Source organism: Bison bison, unplaced genomic scaffold, assembly GCF_000754665.1.
Source record: "Bison bison bison isolate TAMUID 2011002044 unplaced genomic scaffold, Bison_UMD1.0 scf7180017864518, whole genome shotgun sequence".
Taxonomy (NCBI): Eukaryota; Metazoa; Chordata; class Mammalia; order Artiodactyla; family Bovidae; genus Bison; species Bison bison.
In genome coordinates, this window is record NW_011495071.1 from 3837411 (window position 1) to 3855790 (window position 18380).

Sequence of the window (18380 nt, forward strand, 5' to 3'; positions counted from 1 at the left end):
AGAAAGACAGAAATATAGATCAATGGAACAAAATAGAAAGCCCAGAGATAAATCCATGCACCTATGGACACCTTATCTTTGACAAAGGAAGCAAGAATAAACAATGAGAAAAGACAATCTCTTTAACAAGTGGTGCTGGGAAAACTGGTCAACCACTTGTAGAAGAATGAAACTAGAACACTTTCTAATGCCATACACAAAAATAAACTCAAAATGGATTAAGAATCTAAATGTAAAATCAGAAACTATAAAACTCCTAGAGGAGAACATAGCCAAAACACTCTCCGACATAAATCACAGCAGGATCCTCTATGACCCACCTCCCAGAATATTGGAAATAAAAGCAAAAATAAACAAATGGGACCTAATTAAAATTAAAAGCTTCTGCACAACAAAGGAAACTATAAGTAAGGTGAATAGACAGCCTTCAGAATGGGAGAAAATAATAGCAAATGAAGCAACTGACAAAGAACTAATCTCAAAAATATACAAGCAACTCCTGCAGCTCAATTCCAGAAAAATAAACAACCCCATCAAAAAATGGGCCAAAGAACTAAATAGACATTTCTCCAAAGAAGACATACAGATGGCTAACAAACACATGAAAAGATGCTCAACATCACTCATAATCAGAGAAATGCAAATTCAAACCACAATGAGGTACCATTTCACGCCAGTCAGAATGGCTGCGATCCTAAAGTCTACAAGCAATAAATGCTGGAGAGGGTGTGGAGAAAAGGGAACCCTCTTACACTGTTGGTGGGAATGCAAACTAGTATAGCCACTATGGAGAATAGTGTGGAGATTCCTTAAAAATCTGGAAATAGAACTGCCTTATCACCCAGAAATCCCACTGCTGGGCATACACACCGAGGAAACCAGAATTGAAAGACACGTGTACCCAAAGTTCATACAGCACTGTTTATAATAGCCAGGACATGGAAGCAACCTGGATGTCCATCAGCAGATGAATGGATATGAAAGCTGTGGTACATTTACACAATGGAGTATTACTCAGCCATTAAAAAGAATACATTTGAATCAGTTCTAATGAGGTGGATGAAACTGGAGCCTATTATACAGAGTGAAGTAAGCCAGAAAGAAAAACATCAATACAGTATACTAATGCATATATATGGAATTTAGAAAGATAGTAACGATAACCCTGTATACAAGACAGCAAAAGAGACACAGATATATGGAACAGTCTTTTGGACTCTGTGGGAGAGGGAGAGGGTGGGATGATTTGGGAGAATGGCATTGAAACATGTATAATATCATACAAGAAATGAATCGCCAGTCCAGGTTCAGGAAAAAAAAAAAAAAAAGAATTCAGCACCCGTGGATACTTGGAATATACCACTTTTTGAAACCTCCTCCTTGGAAAGATCCTCATACATGTAATTCTTAATCGTCTCAGTTTCTTCTCAGTCTGCTCTTTAATATACTTGCTTCATGATAATAATTTCCCTTGGAAATATTTACCTCTTTGTTTCCTTTAGGAATATTTATCTATCTTGTCTATAAGAGTCCATTCTGTCCAAGAGGCTGTGTGCCAGTCATTTTTACTTGTTTCTCCTGTTGGAAGATCAACTTGTGCTATAAACAGACTGAGTGATCATCTCAGACAGGAAATGACCATGACACATCAAGCAGACATGGCAATAGTTACTTCTGTGTTTATAATGATTCATTTTTGGAAGAACTGCTCACCCTTCATGGATTTCCCCAGAAAGTGCCAACTTCTGAGAGATGTCATTCCAAACGCTTTATCCTGAGCTTACACTTCTTCTTAGGGTTCACACATTACAACGTATATTTCTCCTTTTTTATTTTCTAAAAAAAAAAAAATCTGTGGGTCACCTTCTTATTTTTGTCCTTCTAAAATGATAGTCCTCTGTGTCCTTTTTTAAAAAAAAAATCTGCCCTTTTAGCAAGACCTTCAGTGACCCTTATCCAGCCTTACCCAGTTGGAGGGTGGTAATGGAAAGTCACTTTATTAATAGAAGAAAACAGATGCTGTTCCAAAGTTCCATAGTTTCACAACTCTTGTTCATTCTTACCTTGGCAACTATAGCAGTCTGTGGCGATGCCTGAGTTGCATTACCAGTCCCTCACTCCCTCCCCTCCTTCCTTTCTTTCCTTCTTCCCTCTCTCCCCGTATGTCTTGCTTTCCCCCTCCTTCCCTCCCTTTCCTTCTGTTTGTTCTTTTCTTCCTTCTTTTCTTCCTTTTCTCTTTCCCACCCTCTGTCTTATTTTCCTTCCTTCCTTTTCTCCTCCCATCAACTGCCTTCCCATTATAATTAGGCTTGCTCAGTCACGTCTGACTCTTTGTGGCCCCATGGACTGTAGCCTACCATGCTCCTCTGCCCATGGGATTTTCCAGGCAAAAATACTGCAGTGGGGTGCCATTTCCTACTCTATGGGATCTTCCCAACCCAACCCAGGGATTGAACCTGCATCTCTTGAATCTCCTGCATGGGCAGGTGGATTCTTTACCACTAGGACCACCCGGGAAGCCCATTGTAATTAGGATAGAATTCGAACCCCTTGCCATAGGCTACAGAGGCCACATGTGACCTGGCCTGTGCCTTCCTCTCTAACTTCTTTTCCCTCCACTGACAATACTCCAGACATAATGGTCTTCTAATAAGCCAAGCTCTATCATGTTTCAAGGGTTTGGCACTAGCCATTCTTTCTTAAAGATCACTGTTTCCATTTTGTCTCATGGATGCCACCTTTCCAGTATTTTGAAATGCCTTCTCCTCTGACTTCCCTCTTCTAACTGCTCTAACTAGTCATCTCCATCACCAGCATGCTGTCACTCTCTGTCATATTGCCCTGTTATATATTTTGTTATACTACTTTGTAGTATACCATATACTTTGTTCATACTACTATGGTATTATGGATTTTTTTATATCTTTTTTTTGTTTATCTTTTCCTTTATTACAATAAGGATTCTTTGATATCAGAGAATTCACATGCCTTTTGGCTAGTGTATCCCTAAAGATTGGAATAGTTCCTGGCACATGATAAGAGACTTAATATTTCTGACCATCTGTTTACTGTGCATTGAACTGTGAATTGTGGCTCATGGACAAACAAGTAAAAAAATTATTATCCCTTTCCTGGAGGAAACTGAATAAATGGATTTAAGATGTTCCTATTATAATTGTCTTTTCCTAGATGCAGCAAGAGTAGGTCAGGGGCCTAGTGATGGCTGGGGCATGGTTAAGAGGGAAAAATTAAGAAAGAATATAATACCAAGTTGCTTTGTAATAATTTTATTGCCATATTCAACTGAAATTCTCTGAGTTCTATTCAGCTGAATTCAATATCATTCTTTTTGGGTCAAATTTTGGGAAGGCCTATTAAAATGCAAGCGAGAGTGATTGAAATAGTAACCTATATGTATAGATTAGAGAAGTCAGTGTTGATTCTCTCCATAATGGTTTCCTAACATATTTTAAGCAGTGAAACTTTTTTCAAATCAAAGGCCACCCAGAAGCCCAATACAGAGCTTGATAAAAATGGCTGATGCTCCAACTGAAGTGGCTTGGAAAAACTGGTACCCTGCTCACCAAGCACTTCTCCTAACACCTGTCCTTCCAGCTAGCACCTGAAGACCACCTATGGAACCCAGAGCTGTACAGAGCAAGGTTTGAAAATCACAAATCTCACAGTAACCCCTTCATTTGAGAAACTGAGCCCAGAGAGCTGAAGTGACTTACCCAAAGTTATAAATGTATTGTCAACGAAAGGACTGAAGCCCAGTTCCCTGAATCCTAGAGCACTGTGCCTTTGACTGTTTTATCCTGTATTTCTGAAGGATAGATTCTATAGGATAGATTAATTCCTAGCAGGGGAGTCCTTCTAGGGAGAGAAAAGTCAGAGACTTTACTTCAAAATGTGCAGTTCTTCTGTTCCTCTGGAACATGGCCTCATAAGACTGCTCTTCTGCTCATTGTTATTTAGTCACTAAGTTCTGTCCGACTCCTTTTTGACACCATAGACTGTAGCCTGCCAGACTTCTCTGTCTATGGGATTTCCCAGGCAAGAATATTGGAGAAGTTGTCATCTCCTTCTCCAGGGGATCTTCCTGACCCAGGGCTTGAACCGTGTCTCCAGTGTCTCCTGCGTTGGCAGGTGTATTCTTTACTACTAAGCCACCAAAGAAATCACCCTTCTACTTGGAAGTCATTCTTTTTTTTTTTTTTTGCCATGCCTCACAGCTTGTGGGATCTTAGTTCCCCAACCAGGAACTGAACCCATGTCCCCTTCATTGGAAATGCAGAGCCTTAACCACTGGACTGCCAAGGAAGTCCCAGAAACCATCTTGAACTTGTTTTGGTGATGGTGGTGGTTTAGTTGCCAAGTCGTGTTCAACTCTTGTGACCCCATGGACTGTAACCTGCCAGGCTTCTCTGTCCATGGGATTTTCCAGGCAAGAATACTGGCGTGGGTTGCCATTTCCTTCTCCAGGGGAATCTTCCTGACTCAGGAACTGTACCTGGGTCTCCTGCACTGCAGACAGATTCTTTACCAACTGAGCTATGAGGGATAAGGAAATGAGACTGCTTTCTCCAAATATTTATCTTATAATGACTTTGTTGCTGTGAATTTCCATTAATCAGAGAGAGCTTTTAACCATTAGGTGTAAAGACTTCCTGTTTGTGAAAAGTGGCCTGACTCTAATCAAGAAGGGTAGCTCCTTTTCATAAGTGTTTTTGTGTTTATTTGTAAGTAGGAGCTCAAATTAGAAATAACAGATTTGGCTGAATTGCCGGTTAATAAATCAGCCATAGTGCAGATTTTCTCTTGCTAATTGAGAGTTCAGAGCCAACAGCATCTGGCATGATAGCAAACACTTAATAGATGTTTTTAATTAACTGAATAAATTTCAGAGATATGTGTTATCTAGCAAATAAAGTTTAACAATATATTAATCTGATTTCTGACTACAGACTGGGGTGGGTGGACGTTATTTGTACCATATGCAATTGTTATATCCCAAGCATCAATAATGCCCACATTGAGATCCTGGAAAATATCCTTCAAGGCAAGATACTGGATATAACCATGAAAGTCACTAAATCTCTCCACATCCACATTCATCTCCCTGATGTTTTCTGCCTTGATGATAACCACAGTCTCTGGGCTTCTCAGAAGAAGGCGTTGAACTGCATCATGGATGTTGAGGGCCCTTCGGATAAAAACGTCAATGGGAAAGGGTCTGAAGTGTTGGCCCAGAGAAATAACAATGATAGTATTTTTTTCTCCTCCAATTCTGTCAATAACCTGGGCGATGTATTCAATCTCTTTGACTGAATAGGTCAATGATCCAATCAAGGGGTAACTATGTCTTTGCCACTGGATATTGATATTCTCGTTCAAGTCCACAGCAAGTTGCTTTTGAAATTTTCCAGATTCGTGCAGATCCACTGACTTCAGGGCTGATGACAAACAGGAAATCCCAAAATGAAAGGAGAATAAAGTTACAAAGTTCATAAAAATAGGAGAAAATTTTTGATGTTTATAATTGAATGTTAATCCTGACTAATTTATTATAGGTTTAAATGAGAGACCAGTTTGAAAATTATTGAGCGACAAAAAGTGTTATGCAAGTAAATTATATCTGTCCCTCTGTAGAGCCATGTAGAACCAAATGGACTGCCGATAGCGAGCATCGACGTCACTTCACTGGAGGTTGATGGAGTCACTTTCATGGGTATTAGTTTTGACACTTTGTTAGCTATAGACTAAGCTCCTTTGAAGATAGAGAAAGGTGCCAGCTGATGTCTATAAATTTCAAAATACAAGTAAATCTACTTCCCCAAGTCCTTTGTAAGTTCACGTAAGACTGGAATTGTATTCTATACTTCTGTGTTTCTTTTACATATGCACAAAGTGGTACTGAATACATCATCTATAATAATATTATTGCTATTCATTCATGAAGGACTTAACAGTTTACAAAACATTTATTAGGACCGATATATTTATTTACTTCAAAGCACCATATATATGCATGGTGGTGGTGATTTAGTTGGCAAGTCCTGTCCGACTCTTGGCTACCCCATGAACTGTAGCCTGCCAGACTGCTCTGTCCATGGGATTTTCCAGGCAAGAATGGGTTGCCATTTCCTTTTCCAGGGGATATTCCCCATCCAGGGATCAAACCTGGGTCTCCTGCATTGCAGGCAGATTCTTTACCAACTGAGCTACCAGAGAAACCCTATGTATATAATTGCCATCTTCTGGAAAAGAAAACCAAGAGATGAAATGACCTGCCAAGATTACAAAACTAGTGAGTAACAGACTTTGTACCTTAAATTTGAAATTTCTCCTAATTCTTATGAAATAATCTACCCAGTCTTAAACCTTTTTAAAAGTACAATATGAATGGAAGAAAATGAAGTCACTTTATTTTTCACTATATTAATTAGACTATCAAGGCCAGTTTCTTCATAGCTAGAACGTCTGAGGAAAATGTGTGGGAAATGATTATTAATGCTATGTGACATGTACCAACTTAGAAGTAAAGGGCTACACTTAAAGTCTTAACCCAGTGAGGTTTGAAAATGGTGATGCTGGAGGGTTGGGTGGAAGAAAATGGCAGAATTTTTTCTTCATTCTGTTTCTAGCATATTTCAATTTCATTTTCTAAAGCACACAATGACCACACAATTTAACTTTTGACAATACATGTAACAGATGTTTTGTTATTACAGCTTCAAAGGTCAGTCAAGAAAGTAGGTAAGTCAATAATTGAATACTGTCAAAAACTAAGAGCCCACCCTGACCCCACCATTGCAGAATGTGGTGCTAGAAGTTGTCACTAGATCCTAAATTTTATAGATGAGGAAACTGAGATCTGGAGGAGAGTAGTCATTTACCAGGGGTCACAACTTAAACCTCTTTCCTTTGAGACTGGAATTGACATATATACACTGAGATGTATAAAACAGATAACTAATGAGAACCTACTGTATAGCACAGGGAACTATCTTATAGTTCCTACAAACGCAGTGCTGTGTGGTGGACTAAGTGGGAAGGAAATCCAAAAAAGATGGGATACATACATAGCTGATTCACTTTGCTGCACAGCAGAAAGTAACACAATATTGTAAAGCTAGTATTCTCCAATAAAAAGAAAAAAGAAAAAACTCTCCCCTTGTGTTGCAGGGGGTTCAAGGTCCTACTGATGTTCCCTTTTTACTGGGTGAATCAGCTTACTCTCTAAGTTGGAGATCACAAGAGCGGCCTCATGTTAGGAAGGCCAGTGGGGAGCCACACTAAAACTGCACTGTCCCCAGTGGTAAGAGCTAGGGCCCAGAATACAGAGGGCTGGCAGTGGCAGTTTTCCAGATAACAGTGCTAAGATCTACTAGTGGATTCTGAGTTATTTTTGATGCATTCTTTGCTTAGTTAAAGGAGCAACTGGACTAGGCTTCTAGCAAATGGGTTCTAGCCCCAGTTCTAATATGAACCAATGATAATAAGGCAATAGCTATTGTTTTCTGGGCACTTAGTAAGTGCCTTGCTATGTGTCTCACTACGTGTTAAGTATTTTATAACCATTACTTCATGTAATCTTCATAACCATCACCAGATGCTGTTGTTATTTTTAGTTCACTGATGTGGAAAATAAGCTGTATGCCCAAGGTCATAGTCTAGGTTTGTTAAGCTCCAAAGCCCCTGCGTTTAACCATTATGCCTACCTGATATGAAGCTATTACCTCAACTGTAGCATCTGTCCTTCTACGAAACAGTAATCTTGATGATGGCTCACACCAAAGAGAGCTAACTATGTAGCCAGCAGTATTCTAAATACGTTGTGTATAGTACTTCATTTTTACCAGATGGGTACTGTTTTCATCTCCATTTTACAGATGAGGAAACTAAGGACAAACTCCTAGTGATGTGACCTGCCCAAGGCTATCAGATAGGACAGTAGAGGCCCTATTTAGATCCCAGGACATTTGGATGTAGAAGCCACACCCATAATCATCATGCCTTCTGTAGAAGGTAGGTAGTAAACTATCTTCTTATTGTCAGCTTTGTGCGTTATTTTCTGAGTATCCTGGGTAAATACTGAAGTGTGAATTCTGCAGAAATAGGAACGGAGTAAACGTTTTTCTATCCTGGCTCCCTTCTAGTCAATAAATGTATTCTTTTAAAGAGAAGATAATACCTTGTGAAAAGTGTTGGTGTGCTGTGATTAAGAAATATGAAAGAGGCATTCCCCATATTCCTTTCTCCCCTTGAAATGAAAAAGAAGTTTCTGAAAGGGATGTGAGTAAAAGCTCAGACAGAGACATACTGTTGATACTGCTTTTGAAGTATTCCATCCACTGGCGGATCGTGGAATCTCCCAGTAGATATATAAATTTTCCTCTCAGGCATTCTTTCATTTCGATTGCAGCCAAACTACAGGAGACAGGATTCCACGTGTCTTTCCAGACATGTCCACTGGGAATTGTGGATGCCATTCCAAACTTGCATTGCCTTTTCACTGGAACTGTCTTTTCTGCTAAAGAATCAACAAGATAGGGTCTTTTAAAGCATCACTTTATCCATGAGTATTTAATAAGAGCCAACTTTCTTTTTTAGGTATCCTTTTAATAGAGTGTGAAGGTGGAGGAAAAACCTTATTGAAGCATCATTCTCTTAATGGAATAGTTTTCAGAAAAAAATTTTCTCTGATAAGAATTTTATAAGTGATACTCATTAATGTTCATTATAGATAACATGTTTTCTCCCAGAGAAAAAGGCCTTCTGGGTAAAATTTAAGTATTTGTTTGCCTTCTTATGAAAGAAAAGACATCAATTCTTACTTGGTAGTGAAAACTCAATTATCTTGTCATTTAGCCAAATTTACCTCAGAGTTTATCACACACTGTCACAGTGTCTTAAATGCCACCATCAAACTGTTAATCTTTAAGTGCAAGGAGATATAAGAAAAATAACAATTAATTTGGTTTGAGTCCTGGCCAGTCCACATGGATATGGCTGTAGGCTGGAGCAGACTCGTGGGAATCCGGGATAGGCTGGGTATTGACCATTAGTCACAGGTTTCTGAAGAATCTGGGAATATGATGGACTGAGGTGTTTATCCTTGGCAGTCTTGGGGCTGTGATTATTCACCACCCAAAGGAAATGGTTTAACATTTTAATAATTACCATAAGTATCTTTGTGTATCCTGGGTGAAAAATGCCATTTCCATCTGTAGATACATAAACACACTTCAGCATCAATGAGTTTAGTAGCCATTAGCAAGCTGTTGATACTGAACTTAAAGGGACACAAAAGTTCCTACATTAAATCATTTTCGATAGGGATTTCCTAGTATGTTCCCTAGTGGCTAGATTGTAAAAGAATCCGCCTGAAGTACAGGAGACCCGAGTTTGATCCCTGGGTCAGGAAGATCTCCTAGAGCAGGAAATAGCAACCCACTCTAGCATTCTTGCCTGGGGAATTCTAAGGACAGAGGAACCTGGTGGGCTACAGCCCATGGGGTTGCAAAAAGTTGGACTCAACTGAGCAACTAACACTTTGAGCCAAAGAAATGGAAGAGAAATTAATAAAAGTGTGGAAGTGCTATTTTATATGTTCAAATGGTTTGAAAGGTGGCAAAGACAAAGAGGGGGAAATTGGAATGAACTGAATTATAGATCGTGGGTTAGAAACCTCTAGATGGTGATTATTGTGCTGTAGTGATGAGGGAAGTGCTAATGGTGGTGGTTGGGGAGGTAAGACCTAGGTGCAACCTGGGAGAGAGTTTTGACATTTGAATGTTGTTGCATCTGATGGGCAAGTAATCCGCTGCCTGATAGATAATGATGAGATTGATGATGAGGGTTATAAATCAGGTTTAGGATTCCAGTCATTTATTCACTTAGGTAGTTGGTGTCTTGGCCCACCACAGACAAGCCTGCTGAGCAGAGTAACATATGATTGGTAGTAGTGAACAAGTTCTGAGGAAGGAAAAAGCCTTTAAATGGGATGAGTGCTACGTGTGTGTGTGCTCAATCGCACAGGTGTGTCCGTCTCTTTGCAACCCCGTGGACTGTAGCCCACCAGGTTCCTCTGTTCATGGAATTCTCCGGGCAAGAATACTGGAGTGGGTTGCCATTTCCTACTCCAGGGGATCTCCTGACCCAGGGATTGAACCCATGTCTCCTGCATTGGCAGGTGGATTCTTTACTGCTGAGCCACCTGGGAAGCCCCAGCCATCAGTCACACAAAGGGAGGACTTACAGTGACATTTGGAGACAGTAATGGCATTGAACTTTGCCATCATCTCTACACCCACATTTGACCTTAAAGAGACAAATATAAAAATTAATTGGCAAGTGGCTCCAAGATCAGGAAACATAAGAAGTCACATTACCCATTGTTCCAGTTATTTCTTATGATAATAACTGACTACTTTGGCCACAGTTCCAGACTATTTATTAAATTTCCATTTCTTGGCCTATTAATTCAGGGAGTACAGATCCCCAGAAGGTGTACAAGGTAATTTTTTGAGATTCAGAAAGAATATATTAGCACCTAGGCATATTCACACATGTATATTTCTCCTTCTCTTTTAATTTTTATTCTAGTCATATTTTTTTTTGTTTGTTTCAATGGTTAGATATTCAAAATATTTAGGGATGACTAGAGAGTGGGCACTGTCCCCAGATGAATTCGTATATCTTTTCTAAACTGGCTCTTCATAGAGTCCCAAAGTTGATATATTAATACACAATTAATTAATAGCTATTTCCTTTGGATCAACAGATAGACCAAATCATTACTGTATATACCCAGATAGTCTCCAGAAATAATTATTTACCTCTCAAAGAGGCTTCTTTCTTGTTTGCTAAGATAGGATACGTCCTTGTTTTTGGAATGCATGTGGGTGAGTGCGGCACAGGGAACGTTCGGAGGCTTCACGCAGTAGAAGGCTTCTTGGTCTCGGGTATCCAGGTATTCACACAGTTCAGCACTTGAATTTAAAGCCAGGGCACAGTCAGTATTGACTTGGGAGGTGCCTCTGTTAAACTGGCCTGTGAAGATCACCCTGTCGTAGCCTTGGTTCCTGGCCCTCCAGAGAGCCGACACCCCTTCACTGGGGTGGATGAGCAGGACAGACAGGGACACCTGGCCCTCCCAGAACAGCGTGAAGCTCACAAGGTAGGTGCCGTTGTTGAAGTCTGTCACCTTTCCTGAAGCACCCGCCTTCAGGGCTGGGGAGGACATCCTGGCCCTGAGGAAATCCCCGCCATATTCCTTCCTGCGTCCCAGGTGGTCCCTCATCTCCAGCAGGACGTCCAGCCGGTCCCCCCTGCAGTACGTGTCCCGAGGGCTGAGGACGGTGGCTCTGCTGTGTGTGGCGCTGGTGGTGGAGCTCACGGCGGTGAAGGGTCTGGGTGGGACCAGCTGGTCTAGCTTCTCCATGATCCTCTTTATCCTCAGGGCAGTCTCTGTTGGTGAAACTATTGGATTCGGTGGTGGTTCAGGTTGTGTTTTCATGACAAAATTCCAGTGATGGAGGGAAAAGGGCAACTTGAGTGCAGTCCATAACTGAAATGACAAGGAATACAATAGAGAACTCAGAAAAGTGTGCCTATTTAATGTGATAATTAGGGTAGGTTAGTCAACATCTCTTTTATCAAATGATGAGTGGTAGAAAAATTAAAAATAAAATGATATTGAGATTACATTATCATCCATGTTTCATAGGAAAAATTATTTTCCTTAAATCGGTGGTGGAACTTCGCTTTTCACTGGCTAATCTATTTCGTTGTTTTGTTATACCATGCAGCTTGGGAGATTGTTCCCCAACCTGGGATTGGACTCCTGGGCTTTTGGCAGTGAAAGCACCAAGTCTTAACCACTGGACTGCCAGGGAATTCCCATCACTGGCTAATCTATTTTGGGTGAGCCACTCTACTGCAAAGAACCTTAGGATCTTCTTTCTTAAAGTGGTGATCATAAAATATACTTTCATTGGGCAATTGTGAAGACCAAATGAGAAAATGCTTTTTAACTGCATAGCAGAGAACAGATGTTTATTGTTTTATTATTTTTATCTTAAAATTAGAGTTCAGTCATTTAAATAAATCTTTAAGAAAATTTTCAAGAAGCATGGAGATTTTATGTAATATACAATTATCTATTTTTTCTATTTCAATTTTTACAGTTTGATTAAACAGTCTGTGGTATTTACTAGTAATTCTCAGATTACTGTTTTAGCTAACAGGACATAAGAGACATGGGCTACTTTCTATATTTATTTTCTAATCGTAAAATAACACTGACATTATTAAAAGTGAGAGAATGCCATAACTCTATAGAAAATAAAAATCAGTCATGATTACAGCAACCACTCTTAACAATTTTGGTGGTTTTTCTCTTATCCTGTGTAACCATTTCACGGGATTGTGAACACACTGAATATTTACCAATTAATTTTGATTAAAAATAGTGTCATTAAAAACTTTCCACCTTATGTCCAAATAATATTCCAGCCTATGGATATAGTTTAATATTTTATATTTTTAGATATTTATTGTATTCAGCTTTTCTCTGTTACTTATAATTCTGTAAAGGACACTTTTGGTATAAATCTTCCCAGTAATAGCTCTGAATTTCCAATAAAGGCAGAGTATCTTGTGTTGGACTGGGTTACTGTGGTTAACATTTTTACTTTTTATTATTTGACATGTTCTGATTTTTTAAAAATAAAAACATTTTTTATTTGTCAAATTACAGAGATGGTTTTAGCAACCAGGATATGCTAGGTACCATTCTAAATGCTTTTCATATGTTAGCTCATTAATCCTCACAATAATATATAAGGTATTTATTTTTATGACGCAATTTTCAGATGATGAAACTGGTTCACCTCAAAGTTAAGAAAGTTAGCCAAACGTGCACAGCTAGTCAACAACAGAGTCAAATTTTAATCCCCGGCAAATATCTCTATAAATGAGCTACCCAGGGACTTCTCTGGTGGTCTACTTGCTAAGATTCCATGCTCCCAATGCAAGGGGCCTGGGTTCGATCCCTGGTCCGGGAACTAGATCCCACATGCCATAACTAAGGAGTTCACATTCTGCAACTAAAAGATCTCACATTCTGCAACTAAGACCCAGCACAGCCCACTAAATAAATGAAAAAATTATATATATATAAATGTGTGTGTGTATATATATACACACACACACACGCCTACATACATATGAGCTGCCCAGTATTGCAAGTATGCAACAAGGCTAGAATTCTCTTTCACTGCTGGTTTAGGTGCAAATTGGCACCACATGTCTGGAAAACAGGTCTGCTGCTACTGCTGCTGCTAAGTCGCTTCAGTCGTGTCCGACTCTGTGCTACCCCAGAGACGGCAGCCCACCCATCCCTGTGATTCTCCAGGCAAGAACACTGGAGTAGGTTGCCATTTCCTTCTCCAATGCATGAAAGTGAAAAGTGAAAATGAAGTCGCTCTGTCGTGTCTGACTCTTAGCGACTCCATGGACTGCAGCCTACCAGGCTCCTCCATCCATGGGATTTTCTAGGCAAGAGTACTGGAGTGGGGTGCCATCGCCTTCTCCGAGGAAAACAGGTCTATAGCATATAATAAGACCTTTAACAATGTTCACTGTATTTACTAATAATTATTTCTGAGAACTCAGTGAATCACAGTAATACCTCTGAATTTCTAATAAAGGCAGAGTAGCTTGTATTGGACTAACTTTCCTGTAGATAACAATGATAAATTCTAGACACTCCCCTCCTCTCTGCAAATCTGTTTTAAAAGCACTGGAGAGTGACCACAAACTGACAGATGCCAGAGGAGAATTGAAATGTGAAAGAAGGAGCTATGCTGAATTTGTGTAATAAAAAAGTGCCAACTGAGTTTCTTCACCCTGAAGTGAAATTGTACCAAAAGTGACACATAGGTCTTCAGGAAGGAATGAAAAGCCCCAGAAATGGTAAATACATGGGTTAACATAAAATACTATGTGTTTATCCTCTAATTTCTTTAAAATGCATATAATTATTTAAAAACTACAATTTTGTAATATTATAACAACTATAGAGTAAATGAGTTGGGGAGTAAATGGGAATAAATTATTAAAAATTTATTACAGATTATGTGAAGTAGCACAATATTAACTCTAAAACTTAAGAATATGCATTGTAATCTCTAGAGAAACCATTAAAAAAAAAACTTAGAGTTATAAAAATAACAGAGAAACTAAAAGGAAATACTAAAAAAAAATCAATCCAAAGGAAGGAAGGAAATGGGGAACAGAGCAATAAAAATCAGAATGGCCAAACAGAAAATAAATAGCAAAATGGTGGACCTAAATCCACTCATGTTAATCATTTCATTAAAAGTAAGTATACTAAACACTTCATTAAAGGGCAGAGATAGTCATACTGCTTTGGAATAGTAGAGTTTGCAGATTTTTAAAAGACAGTATGTATGCATAAAATCATGTTTTGTTGTCAATGCATTCATTTGTATGTATTTTAGTATTTTGAAATATTTAAAATATTTTGGTGTTAAAAATTATAGTTTGGCATTAAAATTTATGGTATTATCAAATTTTGGAAGAATTTTTGTTTAGTAAATTTGTGATCAATGTTTCAGTATTTGAGATAATTCATTTATAAAATGGTGAAGCTATTATATTTCCAGCTATGTGACTAGTAATACATTCTAGAAAAAAAGTTTTACTAGAATGATTTCTAATAAGTGGAGTGTTAATTTTTTTTTTTTAATGCAGACATAAAACAGCAAGACCCAACTACTTGCTATCTATGAGGAATGTAGGTTAAGTATTAAGAAACCTATCGGTTGAAAGTGCGGAGAAGGCAATGGCACCCCATTCCAGTACTCTTGCCTGGAAAATCCCATAGACAGAGGAGCCTGGTGGGCTGCAGTCAGTCCATGGGGTCGCTAAAAAGTCAGACACGACTGAGTGACTTCACTTTCACTTCTCACTTCATGCATTGGAGAAGGAAATGGCAACCCACTCCAGTGTTCTTTCCTGGAGAATCCCAGGGATGGGGGAGCCTGGTGGGCTGCCATCTATGGGGTTGCACAGAGTCGGACATGACTGAAACGATTTACCAGCAGCAGCAGCAGCAGTAGGTTGAAAGTGAATGAATTAAAAAAACAGTATATCATTGAAGCATAAAAAAGCTGATATTAATGTTAAAGTAGACTTCAAGGCAAAGAGTATCACCAGACATAAAGATGGACATCCTAGTGATAAGAGGGTCAATTTGTCTGAAAACATAACAACTTTAAATGTGTATATGCCTACCTATACATGTATTTGTATGTGAAAGAAAAACTGTCAGAACTAAAGGGAGAAATAGAAAAAGCCACAATTATAATTAAAAATTAGAAAAATCTCTCTCAGTAGATGCTATAGGAACTAAATTAAAAAATGACTAAGTACCTAGAGGATCTGAAGAACATTATTATAGTAACATTTTTTTAACTATCACAGCACATTACCAGACATTTTTAAATTGCTACAACTTCATTGGAAAATATTTCAGTAGAGTAAAATAATATTCTCTGCACAAACTCTTTTGGTAGAAAAACAACAGGAAAATTCGGATTTAAGGTGGAGGAATAAGCACATATTATACCCTCAACTGGGCTTCCCTGGTGGCTCAGATGGTAAAGAATATGCCTGCAATGCCAGAGACTGGGTTCAACACCTGGGTCGGGAAGACCCCCTGGAGAAGGACATAGTAACCCATGCCAGTATTCTTGCCTGGAGAATCCCATGGACAGAGGACCCTGGTGGGCTACAGTCCATAGGGTCGTAAAGAGTCAGATACGACTGCGTGACTAACACTTTACCTTTCTTTCCTAGCCTCGATTTCCCACCATAAGATCATATAAATGGCAGAAAAAAACTTAACAATTTTCTAACTATTCTGGGAAGTAGGAAAAAACACCTTATATGGACCAGAACTTACAAGCAATCTCCTGAAAACTGAAAGGCAGATGAGATTAGATCAAGGAAGAACCCATGGCTGCCAATGCATATGGGTGAGGCTTCAGTAAAGAAGGAAGTCACTCCAGGGACATTGCCAACGTGGAGGTTGGTAACTGGAGTAGGAGGGGTTGAGGGGAGGGCCATAAGAGGACAAACCACGCAGGCTGATACCTTCCTATTTCCCCACCTGTGCTGGGTCAGGCAGCTAGGAATGGGGAATTCTATACTCTCATGAGAATAAAAACTGTGGATATTTAAGTTGGGGAGAGCAGTAGGATCCAGTGTGCCTGGCAACACTTTAGATGAACAGGGAGCATTTATGCCACAAACATGCTGGAGGAAACAGATAATGGCACTCCAGACTGGCCACCACAGAACTTCAGGTGTAAAAATGCACACAACCAAGAATTAGCAAAAAGTTTCATCGAAGGTAACTCATGAGAGGGACTTCCCTGGTTGTCCAGTGGTTAAAACTCTGTACTTCCACTGCAGGGGGCACAGGTTCCAAATTCCTGGTTGTGGAACTAACAGCTTGGTCAAAAAATAAAAGTGACTCTGAGAGAGAGGTATTATCAAGTTCAGCAAAGGGAAGACATCCAAGGGAAGGAACAGAATTAATACAAAAATAAAAACCAAGCTTTAGAAGAAGCATACTTTCTGGCCTCAGAGAGATCTAGATGATACGGGATCTACGAAGTAATAAGTCTTTTGAGATCTTAGAAAGTAAGACCCTACTGTTCCTTATGCAAAATCAGTAGGATTCCTTTATTCCAGCAGCAAGCAATTAGAAAATGTGTTTAAAAGAACAGTCATTACAATAGCAACAACAAAAATTTTGTGACATACCAAGGTGTCAATCTAACAAAAGATGCCTAAGACCTGAATGCAAAACTTATAAAATTTAGTGAAAGATCTTGAAGAAGACCTATGTAAGTGAAGAGAGATGACATGTTGATAAACAGCACAATAATAATATAAACATGTCAGTTTTCTCAATTTGATCTATATGGCTAATGTGATATAATTTAAGTAGAATTTTTCACTAAATTTGACAGACTGATTCCAAAACATGTAAGAGGGAAGGCCAAGACTGGCTGAAGACCTTCAAAAGTAGGTTGAGCAAGGATAACTTGACCCCCAAGTTTTCAAAACTAATTATGAAGCTCTTAATTATAGCCATGCATTATTGATACACGGAAGGCAAATCGATCAATGGAATAGAATGAAGAACCCACAGAGGGACCTGTACTTATTAAAAATTTTGATATACAATAAAAATGACCTGATATATCAGCTTGGAAAGAAAGGATTACAAAATGGAAAAAGCTGTAAAAAGTGGTTATCCATACAGAAATAGAAGAATCAGCCAAAAAAATCCAGGGTTCAGTGTCTAAATAAAGCAACCTTTAAAACTGTAAGTAGAATATTTAGATAACTAATTTGACACAGGTGTAGGGAAAGGTTTATTAGTACTTAAAAAGCATTAACAGTGAAAAAACACAAATAAATTTTACTATATACACCTGAAAATATTCTGTTGTTCAGAAGTTCCTTGTACATGTAGCCTCAGTTGTGTCCAGCTCTTTGCAACCCGGTGGACTGTAGCCCACTAGGCTCCTCTCTTCATGGAATTTTCCAGGCAAGAATACTGAAGTGGGTTGCCATTTCCTCCTCCACAGAATTTCCTTAGAGAATGTGTAAAGACAAGCTAAACATTGGGAGGAGACAGTTGCAATAAGTGATGAAGAGTGTGAGTGTAGATCACACACACACACACACACACACACACAAATATTATCCTCTCCCATATTGCATGATGATTATCAAGTGGTTCTTAAAAGTTGAAAACTCCCCTTCTAGACTCTATAGGTCTGCTTGTTTGGACTTTTCTAGAACAAGTGAAGTGTCACGTAAAAATATAGTTTTGTGAAACACAAAAAGAAAGCAATTCCTACCTTCGTGGAGTTTTGGATAACTGCAAAAGTGATCCAAGAAGCTAATATAAACAGCAATACCAACAGTGACTTGTGATTTGCTATTTTCATTGTCATGATCAGGATCCTAAAAGACACAATGCAAAAACCGGCCCAAATACACAGCACCAGAAAAGAAATGCAGAAATACTTGAAAAGTTCTCCTGATTCTTTTTTTCCTCAGATGTTACATCCAGAATGGAAACTCGGTCTTCCTGCTGCTCTGGCTGTGTCCCTGCTTCCTTTATTTATCGGCTTGTACCTTCAAGAGAAGCACTATTCTGAGGACGGAGCCCACCTTGGAGTCTAAAAATTGAGGAACTAAGAACCTGATGGACGCAAGTGTGCTCATTCTCAGGGGGAGTTTCCAGGTTATGCGTCATCTAACAG

General features: G+C 39.0%; 1 protein-coding gene across 1 annotated transcript; it reads right to left on the minus strand.

The window, feature by feature from the left end:
* Positions 1 to 4496: 4496 nt before the first annotated feature.
* On the minus strand, positions 4497 to 18176 carry LOC104981333 (NXPE family member 4-like). The gene is given in 5 exon segments (XM_010830366.1): positions 4497 to 5456; positions 8327 to 8533; positions 10265 to 10326; positions 10845 to 11575; positions 17973 to 18176. Coding segments are annotated over 5 exon segments (1632 nt in total). The 5' UTR covers positions 18069 to 18176; the 3' UTR covers positions 4497 to 4920.
* Between the last annotated feature and the right edge of the window lie 204 nt (positions 18177 to 18380).